Source organism: Macaca fascicularis, chromosome 15, assembly GCF_037993035.2.
Source record: "Macaca fascicularis isolate 582-1 chromosome 15, T2T-MFA8v1.1".
NCBI lineage: Eukaryota > Metazoa > Chordata > Mammalia > Primates > Cercopithecidae > Macaca > Macaca fascicularis.
In genome coordinates, this window is record NC_088389.1 from 52400288 (window position 1) to 52418688 (window position 18401).

An 18401-nucleotide genomic window follows, 5' to 3' on the forward strand; every position below is an offset into this window, starting at 1 on the left:
ATAATGTAAGTAAAACACTTAGAAAACTGAGACCCATTGTGCACATGTACCCTAGAACTTAAAGTATAATAATAATTTTTAAAAATGAAAAAAAAAGAAAACTGAGACACAGTAAATGCTGTGTAAGTACTTGCTATTATTGTTGTTTTGTAATGCCTAACAAAATACCTAGAACCAATAAAACTGCCATCAACAAAAGAATAAAATACAGATATTAATATAATGGACTATATAGCAGGGGGAAGGTATGTTCTACAGCTACATACAAACACACAGATGAATCTTAGTAACATAATATTGAATACAAATCTTAGCTTTTTTATGTAGTTTTAGCATGTTTATATCCATAAACAATATATTTTTCTTTTTTTTTTTTGAGACGGAGTCTCGCTCTGTCGCCCAGGCTGGAGTGCAGTGGCCGGATCTCAGCTCACTGCAAGCTCCGCCTCCCGGGTTTACGCCATTCTCCTGCCTCAGCCTCCCGAGTAGCTGGGACTACAGGCGCCCGCCACCTTGCCTGGCTAGTTTTTTGTATTTTTAGTAGAGACGGGGTTTCACCATGTTAGCCAGGATGGTCTCGATCTCCTGACCTTGTGATCCGCCCGTCTCGGCCTCCCAAAGTGCTGGGATTACAGGCTTGAGCCACCGCGCCCGGCCAATCATATGTATTTTTCTGTTTAAGTTCTATTCCTGAGATTTTTTCTTATTGTGTGTGGTTATAATTACTAATTTTCACCAGTATTTACCATAACAGAATTAATGTGCCATAATTTATCGATTCATTTCTCTGCTGACAGAGTTGTTCCTAGTTTTCCCTATTATAAACAGTGTTTCTAAAAACATTCTTGCATATATCTGTACATAAGCAACATTTTCTCTTGTTTTATGCTTAAGAGATTTATTTTAGGAAAGTGATTCTTAAACTCTATTGGATAATGCCATTATGTTAACATCTGTATTTTTTCTTCTGTGGATGAGCATTTTTATTGCTTCTAGTTATTTCACTGGACATCACGAAGTTGAAGATAACCTCTGAAGGTGGAAGAAAAGAGATGGAATGGGAGGAGACCACAGAAGGGACATAAAAACTAATGGTAAGGGTTCTGAGAAGATGGTAGTGGCTGCATACATTTTGATCTCTTCAAATTCCCATAAAAACATACAGAGAAATAAGACAGGAAAACCAAAATCCCTTGCACAATAGTTGACTCTTGAACAACATGGGGGTTAGGGATGCCAACCCCTATGCAGTCAACAATCCACACATAACTTCTGACTCTCCAAAATCTGACTATTAATATCTTACTGTTGACCAGAAGCCTTACCAATAATACGAACAGGTGATTAACATATATTTTTTATATTATATGTATAACTTTTTCACTGTCACCTATCTGTCCCAGATGTATTCTTATAATTAAGCCACAGAAAATGTTATTAAGAAAATTTTAAGAGGTAATGTATTTATTATTCATTAAGTGGAAGCAGATCATCATAAAAGTCTCCATTCTTCTTCATCTTCACAAAGAGTAGGCTGACGAGGAGGAGGGGTTGGTCTTGCTATCTCAGGGGTGGCAGAGGCAGAAGAAAACTGCATATAAATGGATCCACACAGTTCAAATTCATGTTGTTCAAGGGTCAACTGTACTTACAACAAAACTATGTAACAAGATATCCCCTCAAATCCCAAAATGCAAGTGGATAGAGAAAAATCACCAACATCCACAACACTGTACTACTTGGCAGAAAGAAGAAAGCAACAAGGTGGCAACTGATGAACTTAAGACCAAAATAATACCAAAACAGCTAATGGATATTCACTGGAAAGCAGAGCAGACTAATTTGGAAACACACACAAACACACACACACACAAATGCTACAACTGACAGGGGTTCTGGCATCTCTAATACCAGATAAGACAAAGAGTCCATGATAAGAAGTTCTGAAAGGGTTGGAATAATTTAGTCCCTCTGAGCTTCAAGCTTTTGAAACTGATCCACCAGGGCTCTCTTCTATAACAAGCCCCACACTGAGAAGAAACTGAGAAGAATCGAACCTGAGCTCCCCACAATGAGAAGAAACTGGGAAGAATCAAACCTGAGCAGAATAGAAGAAAGAAAAGGCCCAGACCAAGCCAAGGAAGGCAAGAGACCCAAGAAATATCAAAAAGCAGGTCCTCATCTTTTGAACACTACATAAAAACAAAAGCAGGAGCTCTGTGAAGTCAAAAAAATATTTCCACCACATTCTGCAAGTTTATGAAAGCCAATTTCATATAAAAATGACCAAAAGTATCATGATCAAATCCTATACAAAGTTATTACAAGAAAAAAATAAGCAGAATAAATCCTTACAGACAATGTAAGCACTCAGGAAAATGTCCCCACAAAACAGATCAAAACTGTAAACTATTTCAAAACAAGCTAAAGACATTAAGAAAGTCATGTAAGACATAAAAGAACACACATAAGAATAAGCAAAACTGAGAACCAAAGATTCAACACTCAGGAGAAAAAAAGAGATAAAAGAAAAAAAAATCACTTCCAAAATAAAAAACAAACCAGAAAACACAAAGAGAAATAAACATAACAGACAGTGTCTTCAAAGAAACAGCAGGTGAAAAGAGAAAAGAGAAAAACAGATGAAAAGCAGGTTAATTTTTTTAGAAATACAGATTTTTTAAAAATCCTTGAAGAAAGGCAAAGAAGAGCCAATATACCAATAATAAGAGTTCGTAACCAATGCAAAGGAAGAATACAAACACTAGTATTACTTTCTCAATTAAAAAAAAAAGTGTAGGTACCAAAAAGAACACACCATGTACAAGTGAATACTGTTGCACAACAACCAACACCAAGATATTTTATTTAAATGACTGGACTTTAATGAAAAAATAAATCTTTAGGGATCTAGAAAAAAAAAGATCTTAAAAGAGAAAGAAAATTAAAAGATCACCAGACTTTCACAGCAGTGCTTTAAGCCAGAAGAAAATGGAGTAATATATATTTAAAATGACAGTGTAAAATAGTACATTTATTGTTAAAATGGGAGAATGAATAGAATATATGCAATAATAATTTCTGTAATCATTTCCTTGGTAGTCTTTGAACATTACTCTAAGACTACTGTGTGCATAATACAGAAAAAAATCAGTAATGTTAGAATATATTAATTGAATCACATCCTATGTCCTTAAGAATCCAAATTCTTAGGGTACAAGAAAGGAGACATATATGTAATAGGGAAAAAATAAATAAAAGCTATATGGTCCTGAATTTGAATTAGAAATATGAATATGAACTCATGAGTTATTTTATCTTCATTTTTCCTAGCTCTGTTCACTAAAAAGGCGGAGACATAATGATCAACCCAGTAACAATGAGCAGATGAAGTCTCTAGCACTCAAGTCGTGGTATTGAAATGCCATTGTTCACCAAAAGAAACCAGAACATCTTAGAGAAACAAGTGATTCCAGAAGAAAAGCACAAGATGAATCTTACAACACCAGGTAGAAAGTAAGCTAATTCAAAATCTGTCTCAGGAGTCAACCTAAAGAGGCTTCCACTGGCTGAAGATGGGATAATTTGAGCTTCAATATGAAAATAACTGAAATTTTATTAAAACCAATGAAATACGGTTAGTCCATGGGCTCGTAATTATTTTCTTTAAGCTAGTATCTTTAGAGGATGACAGAGATCTAGTTCATTACACTGAAAATTGGTAAATGAAGGGAAAGAAGCAAGCATTACCTTTCCAGTATGAACTGTATAGCTGGTTTCCAAATAGATGATAAATAGGAAGTATCTATTTGTATTTTGGGATCTTTGGGATATCACTTTTCTGGGCAGAAACCTCTGTGGCTGGTGGCACCCTTGACCAAGCTCTTGTCCTGCATCCAGGAAGAATGAAGTACGCAGACAAGTGGAGGGTGAGCAAGACAAAGAGAACCTTTGTTTAGTGTTAGAGCAGCTCAGAGAAGACCCACAGTGGGTAGCTCCTCTTTGTAGGCAGGTCATCCTGTTGAGTGTGTAGCTCTCAGCAAAGAGGAGGGTGGGTGGCTCTTCTCTGCAAGCAGGTCCTCCCATTGTCTCTGCAGCTCTTAGCAGGGAGGAGGCTCCTCTCTGTGGTTTGCAGGCAGGTCATCCCATCAAGTGCTCGGCTCTCAACAGAGAGGGTAGCTCCTCTCTGCAGCTGGTCATCCCCACATCTGCAGCTCTCAGCAAAGAGGAGGCCCTGCAGAGAGGGTGGGGCTACTGCCTACTCCTGGCTCCCAAGAGCACAGGGGTGCCTGAGTTGCAGCCATGACTTGGGCAGCTACACTTGCACCTGGGGAGCTCCAGCCCCACCAACTTGGAAGGGGCAGGGCTCCCACATGTCCCCAGCTCCCTCCGCTCCGTGGGGCATGGCACTGGGCTGAGTCTCCTCACTGTCTAGGGTGGGTGCTCCAGGTCCTCACAGGGCCTGGGCTGGCATCCGGGGCAGGGGTAACATTGCCGTGCAAGCTCTCTTTGTGGCCCCAAAGCTCAGGGGCGACCTGAAGCTCCCCCTCGGCCCATGCAGGAACCAGCCTGGCCCAGTCCCATCATGGAGGCCCCAAGGGTGGCTGGTGGGCTGTGGGGGATGGGGGGCTGTCCACCTTCTCCCTGTGCCCTCCCTGAAGCAGCTGGCATGATGGCAGCAGCCACACCAGATGGCCTGCGGCTGTTATCATTTATAGTAATATTCCAACTAATAAATAAGAAGAAAAGATAAAACTAGACTATCTTCACTTTGCAATTCCTAATAGACACTACGTGTAAAAGGGTGCTAATGTCACAAAACAGGACCTCTTAGAAGTCTTGCTAAAGGAATCTAGCCTAATCTGATTTGGATTCTGCATCAATCTTCCAACTGTAAGGAAACACAAAGAACAGAAGAATATAATGATCTATACCATGATTATGCAATCAGCAAACTCTGGACTATGGAAAACTTTACGGATTGACTGGCTCTGGTTCTTCAACAGATAAAGTTTAAGGAAAAGAAAGAAATGAAGGCATAACTTTTTTTTTTTTTTAATTAAGAAACATACGAAATTTTTAAATAGGCATGACTAAACTATAGTATCTAAGGATAAACATTGAGTTATAAAATTATTAAAATATTCAAAGAAGTGATTACCATAAAAGTCAAGATACTGGTATGTTATCATAATGGTTATCTAAAGTAGGAAGTGGGTCGGGCACAGTGACTCACGCCTGTAATCCCAGCACCTTGGGAGGCCAATGCAGGCGGGTCACTTGAGCTCAGGAATTCGAGACCAGCATGGCCAACATGGTGAAACCTCAGCTGTACTAAAAATACAAAAATTAGTTGGGCATAGTGTCATGCACTTGTAGTCCCAGCTACTCAGGAGGCTGAGGCAGGAGAACTGCTTGAACCCGGGAGGCAGAGATTGCAGTGAGCCAAGAGCCACTCCACTCCGACCTGGGCGACAGAGCAAGACTCCATCTCCAAAAAAAAGACAGAGAAGGGGGTTATGATTGGAATGGGACACACAGAAAGCACTTCTAAGATAAGTGGAGATTGCAGTGAGCCAAGAGCCACTCCACTCCGACCTGGGCAACAGAGCAAGACTCCATCTCCAAAAAAAAAGAGAGAGAAGGGGGTCTGCATTTATTTACTTGTACACCACATGCAGTTTACATCTTCCTTAACTACTCTCCTTCCCAGGTAAATTCCAATTATATTCGACATCCAGCTAAGCGGGCCCATCGCTTCTCACCTCTATCCTAGTCGGTATGTTCAGCAAATATTTATTGAGTGCTTACTGTGGGCAAAACATTGTACTGGATAATTGAGGAGAAAAATAGATAATTCCCTTATTCAGTAAATGTCTACTGAGCACAATCTAGTGAATCATTACAGTATGGCCTCATTGTTTTGTTTGAGGTGTATTATTCATAACAATATTTTATACCATTCATATCTTAATACAATTATAGAACCCAACATACTACCAAAGATAAGTAATTGTGTGGTTATATGCCATTTAAAAGTATCCAGTGTTTGATCCCATTATTACAAATAATGAAAAAATGATTTGTTTTAATCTGTAATAAACTGATTTATTGTGCAGTGACTGTAATATACTAGAGTTATATTAAATTGTTTACTCAGCCTTACGAAACACATACTAGGAAATAACCCCCAAAATAAGTATTTAACTTTGCATTAGATATAAAGGAGACTGGGTGCTATAATTAGATTATTTAAAGGCAGATAGTTGTTATCCCAACTGATTTAGTATGTTCTGTAATTGAGAATATGTTCACCAAATTTTACTTTTTAGTGATTTATATGTACATTTTATAGGGGACATGTTCTACGTATACTGAATAAAAAACTTTTATAGTAAAAAAAAAAAAAAATAGCCAATGTGGGAAACATAGTGTGAGACCTCATCTCAACAAATATAAAAATTTTAAAAATGAGCCAGGGGCCAGGCATGGTGGCTCACTCTCTGATGGGCTATTATTCCAGTACAGTTAAAACAACATTTTTTTTAAAAAATCAACAGATAACATGTTGGATAGCAATAATTCTAAGAGGAAAAATAAAGAAACATGATGTGATAGTCATGGAAGAGGAGGTGCTACTTTAGTCAGTGAAGGCCTCTCTGATAAAACAAAATATGACACTTCTGAGGAAAAAAGATTACAAAGAGAAGAAAGCAAGTACAAAGGCACTGAGGTTGAAGAATACCTTACATTTGAACATTCAAGAAATTGCAAAGCTCTAGCAAAGCTCATGTGACTAGAGAAAAGTGAGCAAGAATAGAGTTGTAAAACATTACATGAAAGAAAGTGAAAGAGAATATTTTGTAGGATTTTACAGGCCATGGTAAAAGTTTGGGATATTGTTCTTTTTTATTTTTTATACTTTAAGTTCTAGGGTACATGTGCACAACATGCAGGTTTGTTACATATGTATACATGTGCCATTTTGGCGTGCTACACCCATTAACTCGTCATTTACATTAGGTATATCTCCTAATGCTATCCCTCCCATCTCCCCCAACTCCACAACAGGCCCCAGTGTGTGATGTTCCCCTTCCTGCGTCCAAGTGTTCTCATTGTTCAATTCCCACCTATGAGTGAGAACGTGTGGTGTTTGGTTTTTTTGTCCTTGTGATCGTTCTTAATAAGATAAGAAATTACTGAGCACATAAGTGACATGTTCTAATTTAAGTTGTCCCTCAGTATCTGTGGGGGACTGGTTTCAGGATTCTCCCTCAAAATCTGTGAATGTGAGAGTCCCTATATAAAGTAGCAGAGTATTTGCACATAACCTACACACATCCTCCGCTATATTTGAAATCATCTCTAGATCATTTATAATACCTAATACAGTGTAAATACTATATAAATTGTTGTTACACATTTTTTTATTTGCATTATTTTTATTCTTGCATTATTTTTTATTGGATTTTTTCCCAAATATTTCTGATCTGCAGCTGGTTGAATTCAAGCATGCAAAACCCATGGGTATAGAAGGCCAACTGTAATAATTTTGTCTGCTCTGTGAAGAATAAAGAATAGACTCAAAGGGATAATCAAAGGAGCAGCAAGACCACTTAGGAAGCTCCTGCAATCATCCAGAAGGTTAGTATTATAGGAACAGAAACAGAAATAACAGAAAGTATCAAATTCTGGATATCTTCCTTTTTGTATAGTTGCAGCATCTATACACATCAAAAAATTCTTCCAAAATGCTAATAACTTTGAAAAATATTGTTATAGAAATAAAAGTCTTTGGGAAAGTTTTTTAAAACACATAGCAACTGGAACACTACACTTTAAGAGACGGTTAAACAAATCTGTGAGAGATAGTGGCTATAAAGTGGGAAGACTCTAAAGTTAAAAACTTTGTGTTTTGATTCTAGCTCAACCACTTACTAGACAAGAAAATTATAGCAGCATTCCCTATGCCTCAATTTTATCATTTGTCAAATGGAAATAATAATAGCTACCTTACGGTACTCCTGTGATTAAATATGACAATGAATATAAAGAGCTTAACTGACATATGGTAACAACTCAACACTGCCATAGGTTCCCAGGATTACTTTTTCCCATAGTTATTATTTGTAATATCCCATATTCATTTTAAAATTATCACAATAAAAATGAACTGTAAGTGTTCCCGTTATATATTTAATGATATGGTTTTTAATAGAAAACACAGTTTCTGCTTTATATATAAAAAAGCACTATAATTTGTATTACAGATTTTTTTAAACTTGATGGATCAATCCTCTTAAGGATAACAAATTTGGATGTGCAAGAATTCAAAGCAATTCCGGGTAACATTTTTTTCTTCACTTCAAAATTATAAAATTTAAAGATCTCATAAAATCAACAGAGTATGAGAAGAATAATATGAGCCATAACTGTTTGGACTTTTTGGTTAGTTTCAGTTGGTCACATACATGATTTTATCATGTTGGATACCTGCATGTATCAGTTAGGTTCACAAGATAAACTCTAGGGCCAAATACTTAATGCCCTTTCATATTGGAAATGCTTCTATTAAAGACACATAAGAGGCTGGGCATGGTGGCTCATGCCTGTAATCTCAGCACTTTGGGAGGCTGAGACGGGCAGACCACTTGAGGTCAGGAGTTTGAGAATAGCCTGGCCAACATGGTGAAACCCCGTCTCTACTAAAAATACAAAAATTAGCCAGACGTGGTGGTGCATGCCTGTAATCTCAGTCACTCGGGAGGCTGAGACAGGAGAATCACTTGAATCCAGGAGGTGGAGGTTGCAGTGAGCCTGTAATAAGGGTTAAAAACAAAACAAACAAACAAAAAAAAACAAGTTTTCCTCTGCTTAGCAGCTCACTTCAAGGACAGTTATAAGATAACACTGTCCAAAAAGCCAAGGCCAAAGGAATGGGCTCCAGACACCCCTACCCCCTCCAGAGCAAGGTTAAGAAAAAAAAAAGAGAAAGACAAATTCCTTTACTGTTACTCCTTTCCCTTGCGTCTTAAGCATAACTATGTTTTACAAATATCTGTATTTAGCCAGTTCTTGTTTTTCTTTTGACACAGCTACAAGGCCACCAGCTATGTAAGGCCACAAGTTATACACTATATGATTAACTACTTTTGTTTTGCTCTTATAAGCCCACTTATAAAAACCTCGCTCTGTCTTTGTTCAAGGCCTAGCTTTTTGGAAGTAAATCCACTGAGCCGGTGCATACCTCAAAATAAATATCCTCCTGTATTCACCCATTCTGGTCTCTCTAATCCTCTGCATCCCTCAACAAGCCAAGAGTGCGCCACTGCACTTGCAGTCTTGCACATAGCAAGACTATGCTCAAAAAAAAAAAAAAAAAAGTACATAAGACAATGGCAGACAATAATTGCTTCTGGGAGAAGATAAGGGGAGACGAAAAAGAAAGAGACATACTTTGCACTTAAAGACTTTGGCATGGCTGGGCATGGTGGCTCACGCCTGTAATCCCAGCACTTTGGGAGGCCAAGGCAGGCAGATCACCTGAGGTCAGGAGTTCAAGACCAGCCTGGCCAACATGGTGAAACCCCGTCTCTACAAAAATACAAAAATTAGCTGGGCATGGGGGCTGGTACCTGTAATCCCAGCTACTCCAAAGGTTGAGGTGGAAGAATCACTTGAACCCAGGAGGTAGAGGCTGTAGTGAGCTGAGATCATGCCACTGCACTTCAGCCTGGGCAACAGAGCGAGACTCCATCTCAAAAAAAAACAAACAAAACAAAACAAAACAAAACAAAACAAAACAAAAAAAACCTTTGGCATTATTTGGGTTCCTCCCTTGCAGATGCATTAACTTCTCAAGCACATAAAATATTGTTCAAAGAAAAAAAAATTCATTTTACTAACAATTTACAACACAATTGTTTAAATGTCACATAGGTCACCATAATGGCAGCTTACCAGATTGAAGATGCCAGTAATATGTTAGTGTTGTTTGCGAGAAACTTCAATGGAGGCTCTGCAAGCAGTAGACAGGATAAAATTCCTCCACCAAAGCAGTGGAGCATAGCAGTAAACCAGCTTGAAATAGGATTCTTCCATGCCAGTGCAGCTGCTCCTGAAATGGTAAAGTAAAATATGGTCTGCGATCATTATATATTTATTAAACAAGCCCCAAAGTACAAGTTGCACTAAACAAATAAACTTCTTAAATTCATAATTTTCAACAACTATTATTCATAGTTGTACCAATCAAAATCATTAAAAACCATATCTTTTATTCTTTAAAGCAAGACTGGAAACATTTTGTTAATGGGTGATTTTTGGCACTTTGGCACCTTTAAAATATGCTGTTCTGTTTAGGCTGTCATTGCCAGTTTCCTAGTAATGGATTATTATAAACAATATTCTCACTTATTGTCTCCTTTCATCCCAAACCCTAAAGTAAGTACTCCCAGACAGTATGTCAAAGTGATTAAATAAGAAAAATTTATAATCTTAAGTATATTAGAAAATAAAGAAGCTGAAATAAACAAACTAAGCTTTCAACATGACAGGTGAGAAACAGAGTAACAAAATAAACCTAAAGGTGAAAGGTTTCTTAGGAATATATATTTATACTACCTCAACATGAGTCTTAACTAATTACTTATTAATTGTAGAGGGAAATAATAACTTCTGAGTGGGGGAAACCTTGCAGACATCACTGTAAATAACATCAAATGACTGCTGATATGATGCACTGAGAACACATCATCACTTCTGTGGTATCTCTTTTTTTTTTTTTTTTAAGACAGAGTCTCGCTCTGTTCCCCAGGCTGGAGTGCAGTGGTACGATCTTGGCTCACCACAACCTCCACCTCCTGAGTTCAAGCAATTCTCCTGCCTCAGCCTCCTGAGTAGCTGGGACTACAGGTGCCTGCCACCATGCCCAGCTAATTTTTGTATTTTTGGTAGAGACGGGGTTTCACTATGTTGGCCAGGCTGGTCTCGAACTCCTGACCTCATGATCCACCCACCTCAGCCTCCCAAAGTGCTGGAATTATAAGCATGAGCCACTGAGCCCGGCCACTTCTATGGTATTTCTAACAAAAATATACAACCTGAACTAATTGAATCAGACAAACCCAAACTGAGGGCTCCTGAGAAAACAAAAACAAAAAACAAACAACAACAACTGGCTTATATTTTTTAAATGTCAAAAACACCCAAAAAAAGGCCAATAAAACATTCTACATATGAACAATGTCTTTAACTCAAATTGTATTTATTTATTTACTTAATTACTTATTTATTTATTTTTGAGACAGGGTCTCGCTCTGTCGCCCAGGCTGGAGTGCAGTGGAGTGATCTCGGCTCACTGTAACCTCAGCATCCTGAATTCAAGCGAGTCTCGTGCCTCAGTCTCCCAAGTCGCTTGGATTACAGGCAGGTGCCACCATGTCAGGCTAATTTCTGTATTTTTAGTAGAGACAGGGTTCTGCCATGTTGGCCAGGCTGGTCTGGAACTCCTGGGCCTCAAGTGATTCACCCGCCTCAGCCTCCCAAAGTGCTGGGATTACAGGCGTGAGCCACCACACCTGGCTTCCAACTCAAATCATTTTATTTTTAATGTACTGGCATTTAGAAGAGAAAAAAAAAATTTCTCTGTCCTACATTAAGATGTTTGAAATATGCTATCAATAGAATGATTTTCCCCAAAATTCTTAGCAACATTTGTCACACTGAGACCTAAATCTAATTCCAAATATAAGATGTTTAAAATGCAAATAATTACATATGAACTTTAATATCAAAATACTTTCAGCCAGGCATGGTGGCTCACACCTGTAATCACAACACTTTGGTTTGGGAGGCCGAGCTGGCAGGATTGCTTGAGTCCAGGAGGTCAAGACCAGCTTGAGCAACATAGCAAGACCCCCCATCTCTACAAAATATAAAAAATTAGCCAGGCTTGATAGTACACACCTGTAGTCCCAGCTACTCAGGAGGCTAAAGTGGAAGAATCACTTGAGCCCAGGAGTTCCAGGCTGCAGTGAGCCATGACAGTGCCAATGCACTCAGCCTGGACACCAGAGTGAGACCCTGTATCGAAAATAAATAAATAAATAAATACCTTCATCATGAAATGAAAGCTACAAAGAAAAATAAAGTCATGCTCTACTTCCATAAATGCACTTAAAATCACATCTACATAATAATCCCAAATTCTGGCAAAATGAATCATTAAACTATGCTTAAAACAGTTTTATGAACTTACAGTTATAACAAAACTTAGAAATATATTTTGTTAATGCACTACATACATGACTTCTTTATTTTGTTGTACTCAGTCTATTTTAGTTCTCGAGTGTGTCCCTGTTTTTAAGAACTAGTTGCATTGTAGTTATTTTCAAAACAGTTGACATTCAACTTGCTAGGGGCTGACATAACTTCTAGAAAGAAGCATGGGAATGTTCTAACCTTCTCAAAGCTTCAACTCTACATATTAAGTATTTTTAAATTGCATATTAGTTTACTTTTGATTTAGTCTTTCCCCTTTATAGATTTATCTTCTTTTTAAAAAGAGAGAAAAATGAACAACCCATATGCCTCAAGTATGCTTTTTCATCAAAATTATTTAAAAATAATCACGTAGGCAACAGAGGCTTACAGATTATCTATGACACAATTCAAGGAGTTTTAGATCAAGCTGGGGGGATGTTTTTGGTTTTTACATTTTTAAAATTTTTTCAGGGACAGGGTCTCACTATGTCGGCCAGGCTGGTCTCAAACTCCCGGCCTCAAGTGATCTTCCTGCCTCAGCTCCCAAAGTGCTGGGATTATAGTGTGAGCCACTGCGCCCAGCCTTAGATCAAGTTTGAATCATAGTGGACCAGGTAGATCCACATACTCACCTTGTAGTTATTCCCCAGTTCCTTAATGAGTAATTAGAACCGACATACTTGGCAACTGATTCAATGCCCATATAGATTCTTTGATTTATGGCATGAGGATCAATATGGTAGAATGGATCACATAGAAGCCCTAGAGATTCCTCTCCTCACCAACAAAGTAACCAAAAACAATACCACAAAAATTGGTGCCAAAACCAAAGATGAAAAGGTGGCTATCACATTCTACTAACTTAACTGTTTGATCTAAATATAAGACAGATGGATCTTGGAGAATAGCTAGGAATTATAAACACAGAAAGGTCATGACTGTAATTGCAGCTAGTATTCAAGATGTAGTATTTTTACGGGGTCAAATCAACACAATTCTTACAACTTGGAAGCAAATGCTTTTTTCTTCCTATTAATTTGCAAAAAATCCCAGAAGCACTTTGTGCTTTGTTCAACCATTACAGTCTTGCTTCAGGTCTATGTTAACACTCTTGCTCTCTAAAATAGTCCAGAGATTTTGATCACATTGAGAGATCACACATCACACTGATCTGCACTGATGACATTATACTGGCTGGGTCTGATGAGTGGCAAGTAGCAAGTACTTTAGTTATCTTAATAAGATATATGCAAACCAGAAAGTAGGAAGTTCAAACCCTGCTCCTGGGTTTCTGTTCAGTCCGGAGATAGAAAACACTATTATTTAAATAGAACTCAGTAGGTATAAAATTGTTCACTAGGTTACTGAAAAGGCAAAAAGTAAATACTATGTTATCACAGAGTTCAGTTCCAGAAAGCAGTTACTACTCTGGGGGAGCAAAAATAGACTGAAATTATTAAAATTTAGAAACTTGGTAGAGGAACTCTTTAGAGCCCAAACTGAGACCCCTGTGGAGGAAACACTGCTCAGGTGGTGTTCTAGACAGCTCATTTATTACACAAATAAAATACTGAGTTTAAGTTCTTATCCCAAGCTACCTAGCCCATTACTGATACACTCTAAACTATATGCAGGTCTCCTGACTTTATGAGCTCTTTCTACTACAACATACTTCCTGATTAATATTTTTTGACAGGTCACCCAAATATTCTAACTTTTCTTTCACTTAAAAAATATTAAATAAATTTAAGCAAAATTCTTTAAACTCATAGAAGTAAATTATGAACTGTCATTTCTGAAACATACTGGAGTCAAACCTGGCTTTCTTTTTTCTTTTTTCTTTTTTTTTAAGATAGGGTCTAGTTCTGTCACCCAGGCTGGAGTGCAGTGGCATGATCTCGGCTCACTGCAAACCTCCACCTCCAAGTTCAAGCAATTCTTGTGCCTTAGCCTCCTGAGTAGCTGGGATTACAGGCGCGTGCCACCATGCCCTGTCAATTTTTGTATTTTTAGTAGAGGCAGGGTTTCACCATGTTGGCCAGGCTGGTCTCGAACTCCTGGACTCAAGAGATCCACCCGCCACAGCCTCCCAAAGTGCTGGGATTACAGGCATGAACCCCTGCACATGGCCTTTGGTGCTTCAAATCATGTAACAAAGGGGCAAAGCTTTGGGGAGGGTCATAAATGTTCTCTATTTATCTGCATATTGATTGTGGGTGTGTCTGAAAATCCATTGAGCCGGACATTGATAACTTTTGCACTTTTCCCTGTTTTTACATGGAGATTCATAAAGACATTGCAAAACTGGGCTGCCACCACTGCTGCCACCTTTCCAGGATGCCCAGAACTGATAAATTCTAGATCTATAAACTTGCATCTCCCACAAATTAGAGGAAAGGAACAATGACAAACTTTATTCCAGGATTTAATTCATAGAAATGACAGAAATCATTGGAGAAAATAACCATGTCAAATGATACCTTATTGAGAAATTGCTAATTATTGAAACCAAGAATATTAAATGGGTATGCAAAGGTAAGGCACAGAATAGTAAGAAATTTTGGAATTAACCAGATCTGGAGTCAAGAACTAGCTCCATAACTATAAACTATATGACTTAAGGAAGGTTATTTTATCCCTTTAAACTACTCCTCATCTATAAAATGAGTTAAATAATACCTACCTTACAGGAATACATGAGGAACAGAATATACTGAAATGTTCTCCCAGTATCTAAAATCAATCATGCCTACTATTACTGTGTAGAAGGCGCGGTGGCTCACGCCTGTAATCCCAGCACTTTGGGAGGCCGAGGCGGACAGATCACAAGGTCAGGAGATCGAGACCACGGTGAAACCCCGTCTCTACTAAAATACAAAAAATTAGCCGGGCGCGGTGGCGGGCGTCTGTAGTCCCAGCTACTTAGGAGGCGCCTGTCGTCCCAGCTACTCATTCCCAGCTACGCAGGAGAATGGCGTGAACCCGGGAGGCGGAGCTTGCAGTGAGCCGAGATCGCGCCACTGCACTCCAGCCTGGGCGACAGAGCGAGACTCCGTCTCAAAAAAAAAAAAAGAAAAGAAAAGAAAAGGTAGTGCAACCTTATGTGACACTATCAAAAATAAAGAAAAAGCACCAATAAGTCTCTTTAGCGCTATAACAGCATCTTTCATTGTGGTATCCTCAACATCTAATATAATGCCCAATACAGAGTTTCAATGAATATTTGCTAAAATTAATTATGCATGATTTGAGAGAGGCTAGCAGAATAGTCACATCAGAATTTAGAGTAAAACAATACATTTTGTGTGTAACAGAAATTACTGTAGTCAGGAAGTCTTATACAAAACGGTGGTTTGATGTGAATGTTGGATTGAAAATGTATTTATTTTAATGAAGACTTAAGAGACATTTAAAATGTAAGATAAGATAGATTAAAATTAATGATGTAAACTTTCCATTAAAATGGTTTCTCACTAGCAACCACCAAAACAGCATATTCCAACTTCCTAATAAAATGCCCAGGAGACGGAGAAAAGAAAAAACAGCACCAAGATGGCCGAATAGGAATAGCTCCAGCCTCCAGCTCCCAGTGTGAGTGACACAGAAGACGGGTGATTTCTGCATTTCCAACTGAGGTACCAGGTTCATCTCACTGGGGTGTGTTGGACTGTGGAGGCAGGACAGTGGGCGTAGCCCAACAAGTGAGAGCCAAAGCGGGGCGAGGCATCGCCTCACCAGGGAAGCACAAGAGGGAAGGGAATTCCCTTCCCTAGCCAAGGGAAACTGTGACACACAACACCTGGAAAATCGGGTTGCTCCCACCCTAATACTACGCTCTACCAAGGGTCTTAGCAAAGGGCACATCAGGAGATTATATCCTACACCTGGCTCGGAGGGTCCGGCGCCCACGGAGCCTCCCTCATTGCTAGCACAGCAGTCTGAGATCTAACTGCAAGGTGGCAGGGAGGCTGGGGGAGGGGCGCCCGCCGTTAGTGAGGCTTAAGTAGGTAAACAAAGCCTCCAGGAAGCTGGAACTGGGTGGGGCCCACCAAAGCTCAAGGAGGCTGGCCTGCCTCTGTAGACTCCACCTCTGGGGACAGGGCATTGCCAAACAAAAGGCAATAGAAACCTCTGCAATTGTAAATGTCCCTGTCTGACAGCTTTGAAGAAAGTAGTGGTTTTCCCAGCACGGAGTTTGAGATCTGAGAACGGACAGATTGTTGAGTCTCAGGACTCAAGTGGGTCCCTGACCGCTGAGTAGCCTAACTGGGAGACATCCCCCACTAGTGGCAGACTCACACCTCACACCTCACATGGCCGGGTACACCTCTGAGATGAAGCTTCCAGAGGACCAATCAGACAGCAACATTTGCTGTTCAGCAATATTCACTCTTCTGCAGCCTCCATTGCTGATACCCAGGCAAACAGGGTCTGGAGTGGACCTGGAGCAAACTCCAACAGACCTGCAGCTGAGGGTCCTGACTGTTAGAAGGAAAAATAACAAACAGAAAGGACATCCACACCAAAACCCCATCTGTATGTCACAATCATCAAAGACCAAAGGTACATAAAACCACAAAGATGGGGAAAAGCAGCACAGAAAAGCTGGAAATTCTAAAAATCGCAGCACGTCTCCCCCTCCAAAGGAACACAGCTCCTCGCCAGCATTGGAACAAAGCTGGACAGAGAATGACCTTGACGAGTTGAGAGAAGAAGACTTCAAACAATCAAACTTCTCCGAGCTAAAGGAGGAATTATGAATCCAGCGCAAAGAAACTACAAACCTTGAAAAAAGATTTGACGAATGGCTAACTAGAATAACCAATGCAGAGAAGTCCATAAACGAACTGATAGAGATGAAAACCATGACATGAGAACTACGTGACAAATGCACAAGCTTCAGTAACCGAATCGATCAACTGGAAGAAAGGGTATCAGTGATTGAAGATCAAATGAATGAAATGAAATGAGAAGAGAAGTTTAGAGGAAAAAGAGTAAAAATAAATGAACAAAGCCTCCAAGAAATATGGGACTATGTGAAAAGACCAAATCTACGCCTGATTGGTGTACCTGAAAGTGGCGGGGAGAACGGAACCAAGTTGGAAAACACTCTGCAGGATATCATCCAGGAGAATTTTCCCAACCTAGCAAGGCAGGCCAACATTCAAATTCAGGAAACACAGCGAACGCCACAAAGATACTCCTTGAGAAGTACAACTCCAAGGCACATAATTGTCAGATTCACCAAAGTTGAAATGAAGCAAAAAATGTTAAGGGCAGCCAGAGAGAAAGGTTGGGTTACCCACAAAGGGAAGCCCATCAGACTAACAGCGGATCTCTCAGCAGAAACTCTACAAGCCAAAAGAGAGTACGGGCCAATATTCAACATTCTTAAGAATTTTCAACCCAGAATTTCATATCCAGCCAAACTAAGTTTCGTGAGTAAAGGAGAAATAAAATCCTTTGCAGAGAAGCAAATGCTTAGAGATTTTGTCACCACCTGGCCTGCCCTACAAGAGCTCCTGAAGGAAGCACTAAACATGGAAAGGAACAACCGGTACCAGCCACTGCAAAAACATGCCAAAATGTAAAGACCATCGATGCTAGGAAGAAACTGCATCAACTAACAAGCAAAATAACCAGCTAACATCATAATGACAGGATCAAATTCACACATAACAATATTAACCTTAAATGTAAATGGGCTAAATGCTCCAATTAAAACACACAGGTTGGCAAATTGGAAAAAGAGTCAAGACCCATCAATTTGCCGTATCCAGGAAACCCATCTCACGTGCAGACACACATAGGCTCAAAATAAAGGGATGGAAGAGGATTTACCAAGCAAATGGAAAACAAAAAAAGGCAGGGATTACAATCCTAGTCTCTGACAAAACAGACTTTAAACCAACAAAGATCAAAAGAGACAAACAAGGCCATTACATAATGGTAAAGGGATCAATTCAACAAGAAGAGCTAACTATCCTAAATATATATGCACCCAATACAGGAGCACCCAGATTCATAAAGCAAGTCCTTAGAGACTTACAAAGAGACTTAGACTCCCACACAGTAATACTGGGAGACTTTAACACCCCACTGTCAACATTAGACAGATCAACAAGACAGAAAGTTAA

The 18401-nt window shown here is 39.3% G+C and overlaps 1 protein-coding gene across 6 annotated transcripts in view; it reads right to left on the bottom strand.

Moving 5' to 3' along the window:
• The window catches only part of TMEM38B (transmembrane protein 38B), a 79060-nt gene that overhangs the window by 51831 nt on the left and 8828 nt on the right, over nt 1–18401 (bottom strand). For 5 of the 6 annotated variants that reach the window (XR_012424486.1, XR_012424487.1, XR_012424488.1 and 2 more), the window contains exon 2: nt 9961–10117. Coding sequence is in view for 3 of the 6 variants with exons in the window: in XM_074016935.1 (XP_073873036.1) it covers nt 9961–10117 (157 nt within the window). In the remaining 3 variants the exon portion in view is untranslated. Of the gene's footprint in view, nt 1–9960; nt 10118–11967; nt 12085–18401 lie in introns of all 6 variants that reach the window. The other variant, XM_015436895.3, reaches the window with a different exon arrangement.